At 46.0% G+C, this 3,617-nt stretch overlaps 1 protein-coding gene across 1 annotated transcript; it reads right to left on the bottom strand.

The window, feature by feature from the left end:
• Positions 1 to 301: 301 nt before the first annotated feature.
• LOC132830159 (uncharacterized methyltransferase YdaC-like) lies at positions 302 to 2,873 on the bottom strand. The gene is made up of 2 exons (XM_060847695.1): positions 2,441 to 2,873; positions 302 to 546 (listed from the first exon to the last, which is right to left on the bottom strand). Exons 1-2 carry the CDS (start codon positions 2,871 to 2,873, stop codon positions 302 to 304), a joined length of 678 nt encoding a protein of 225 aa, XP_060703678.1.
• Positions 2,874 to 3,617: the final 744 nt, after the last annotated feature.

Genomic DNA, 3,617 nt, shown 5'->3' with positions numbered 1-3,617 from the left:
TGTCAGTGTCAAGTCGGTCATCATTAATGGAGATGGAGAGGTCCAGGAAGGGGAGGGAGGTGTCAGAGATGGTCCAGGTAAATTTAAGGTCAGGGTGGAATGTGTTGGTGAAGTTGATGAATTGCTCAACCTCCTCACGGGAGCACAAGTTGGCGCCAATGCAGTCATCAATGTAGCGGAGGAAGAGGTGGGGAGTGGTGTTGGCCCCCTGTGTTCTCTGTCTATGCCATGATGTTTAGATTGATTCTAATCTAAAAAGTGAGATAATGGAGGTTTACATGAATTCATGCAGTTTTTAAGCTCAGAATTCAAAACCTGGTCCGGTGTCAGTGTCTGCAGCACATTCAGGGCTTATTACTTTTGCAAAGATAGCCTGAAAGAGTTTCCCCTTGTCTTGTTTGTGGTCCATGTACACATCGATAAATCCCGTGTCACGGAGCGCAGCCATGTATGGCTCAGGTGGCCATTTTGTATCCTTCAACAATCCAGCAGCAACAACTTTCTTCAGAACTTCCACGGTCAAGGTGGTGACCATCAGTCCCCCTGTCAAATAACAGATAAATACTCAGCTTTCTGAATTCTTGGAAGGTATGTAAAGAAGGAATCTCAATGTCAAGATCTTCTAGTGAAGAAGTAATCACACCAGTGGAATCAAGATGGTGGGGATTTGGAAGCAGATATAGTGGCCTACAGTCCTCTGAGGTGAGGGAACCGAAGTTAAGTGGGAAGTGGAAACGGTCACGAGCTGGGATTTTCGAAGGGACTTCTTCTTAACGAGCTCAGACACTTGTTCCTTGACCATCAAAACAAATGTGGAAGACCAGTTAGAAGGCATCCAGCATTGGAAGAGCAGCTGATTGTAAGGGAAGATAACAAAAGAGAGGGGGCTTCAATATGGAGATCCCTTTCTATGAATGTGTCAAAGTCTGAATGAGAAAAAGATTCAGCAAACAGGCCAGCAATGAAGGGAAGATGGGAGGTACCCCTCCAAGGTGGCTCATGGCTGCTCTGGTGACTTAGGGAGTAGGGGGAATCCTCTGGGAGAGGGCAGTTTCCTGCTGGAAAGCAGCTTCCTTGATTTGGCTACTGTTAATGAGCTACCCACACATGAAAGAATGGCCTTAAGGTAGGAAGGAGCCTCAGGTCCGCATGTCAGCCAGTGGGGCGATTTGTAGCTACAGCCCTCATCCCATCATTGTGGGAACCAAATATCCTGCCTACTGTCTGGATTATCTAACTCTGGAAGAATCAGGGTTGTGATGAACAGGAGGTTGTAGGTAATTAAGTGCAGGGGGAATATTGGCTTGTGGGGATGCTCTACCTATTGCCCCTCCCTACTTGCTCATTGCTCTGGGTTCACTGCACATTGACACCTCAGAATGCATGAACAATCCAGAGCAAAGTCGAGCAGCAGCTTGCAAGGAATTGCTACTGGCCCAGAAATCTGAGAGGTTCAGTCAGTCCATTGTGGTGTTTGAGCCCGCAGCTTTCAAACTGCTCAATGATGGTTATGGTTCAGCTTCTGGCAATCTGTATCCAGACAGTGGGAGATCTCTGGGCAAGAGATTACCAATTAACCCCCCAGTCCTCCCAAAATACAGACCATTGAGCTTCTTAGCAGATTGTCACCCCGTAACTAAAAGCTCCTTAGTCAAACAGACTTGTAAACAATTCTTGGTAATTATACCCACTTCTCGTTGCACATGGACACTTGTTGCAATCAAGAAGTTATGAAGATCAAGCAGAGAAGTCAGGACTGACTTCCTTGAAGAGAACAGATCCAGTCAAAGTACTGGAAATCACAATGGGTGCGGTCAGAGTAAATCGGGAGAAAATGTTCCCATTTGCAAAACTATCAAGAACAAGAAGGTATTGATGGTTTGAAATTGGCAAAAGAAGCAAAAATGACATGAGAAAAGCTTTTCCATGCAGTGAATGACTCCAGGAATCGTGGGGTCTGATTTCCAGTGCAGTACCCTAGTGAATTGGAACAATGGGTGCAGGCATTACAGGCTGAGCTCCTCCTTCTCTTAAATTGTACTATTGACTGTATTGTTGTAATTATTGAATAATTGCATAATTATTGGCGTGGCTTCTATTTTTAAAAATGCTTTTCCTCGACCAGAGAATCTGTGGCTGCTGGTCAGGATGGTGAGGGAGTTATATTGATGGGGTAAGGAGAGGTTACAGGAGTGTGTCCATTAATACGCCTGTCCCTCATAGTTCTAATTTAAAAGAACACACACAAGTCGTTTCGGACCGTGTTTAACTATTGCAGTCTCTCTCAATTTAAGTTAATCAGTGTTGACTACCAGGCTAATCAGTGACATGTCAATCAGGGGAGATTAGTTGATCTGTGACCCCACCATTCCATCCAGACTGCACCATTTCCCTTGAGGTTTAGGATTTTTCAGAATTGACCAGCACAACACTCTATCTGGTTTCATAACTCGGTAAATCTGTCTGCATCCAGATTGCAGGTCAGGCCAGTAGTAATAACAATTGCAGTGAAATACTCTGTCCACCACGTTGTCTTCCAGAGGGATATGTTCCACACTACTGTGAAACAATGTCACCTTCCCAGTCTGAATGTCAGGCTTCAACCTCCTGCTGGCTACACGGTACATGTATTCAGAGTAATCCAGCCCATAGAGCTTGCCCTTCGGCAGTGTAAGGCACTTAGCAGCTTCCTGAAGACCGAGCCCTGGTCCAAAGCCCAGTTCCAGCACCACACTCTCAGGCTGAATGTCACACAGTTTGACAGCATTCACTTCCACCAATTTACCCTTCCCCTCTAAGAACTTTTTCACCATCCATCCCCAGGGGCCTTGCGTTGGTTTGCTCAGTTGTTTGGTGAGGTGCTCGAACAGCATTGCTGGTTCTCACAGAGCTGTGAAAAGTTCCCTTTCCTGTTGCACAACGTAGAACCTCAGCCTTGCTGGATGATTCTCTCCACCCCCACCCTCTTCAAGCTTTTCTCTCCACCCTTCAGGCTCACTGCCTTTATTCCTGATGAAAGGCTTTTGTCCGAAACGTCGATTTCGCTGCACCTTGGATGCTGCCTGAACTTCTCTGCACTTCCAGCACCACTAATCCAGAATCTGGTTTCCAGATTGTTTTTGTTTTTACAACACCAGGTTATAGTCCAACAGGTTTAATTGGAAGCACACTAGACCTGTTGGACTATAACCTGGTGTTGTGTGATTTTTAACTTTGTACACCCCAGTCCAACACCTGCATCTCCAAATCATGGATGATTGACAACTTGGATGACCATACACTGTGATCCCAGCATCAGTTTACAAACAGACTGAACCAGTCAGCTGGGCTGAGAGTGTGTACGTTAAGCTGTTGTTGTTCAGTGACAGTGCTCAGCAAACAGACTGAAAGCAGCCAGTGCCCGGCGAGACTCAGAGAAAGAGGGGAAAATATTCTAAGCAGCTCTGCTCCAACTCCTGGGCAGCTCAACATCTCTGTTAGACACATTGCTGTCACTAGGGGAAAGTGAATATTGCAGATGCTGGAGATTAGAGTCAATAGTGTGATACTGGAAACATACAGCAGATCAGGCAGCATCCGAGGAGCAGGAAAGTCGATGTTTCGGGCAGAAGCACCAT

This window comes from Hemiscyllium ocellatum, chromosome 3, assembly GCF_020745735.1.
Source record: "Hemiscyllium ocellatum isolate sHemOce1 chromosome 3, sHemOce1.pat.X.cur, whole genome shotgun sequence".
Classification (NCBI taxonomy): domain Eukaryota; kingdom Metazoa; phylum Chordata; class Chondrichthyes; order Orectolobiformes; family Hemiscylliidae; genus Hemiscyllium; species Hemiscyllium ocellatum.
Note: the sequence above shows the minus strand (reverse complement) of the source record. Positions and strands in the feature narration are given on the sequence as shown.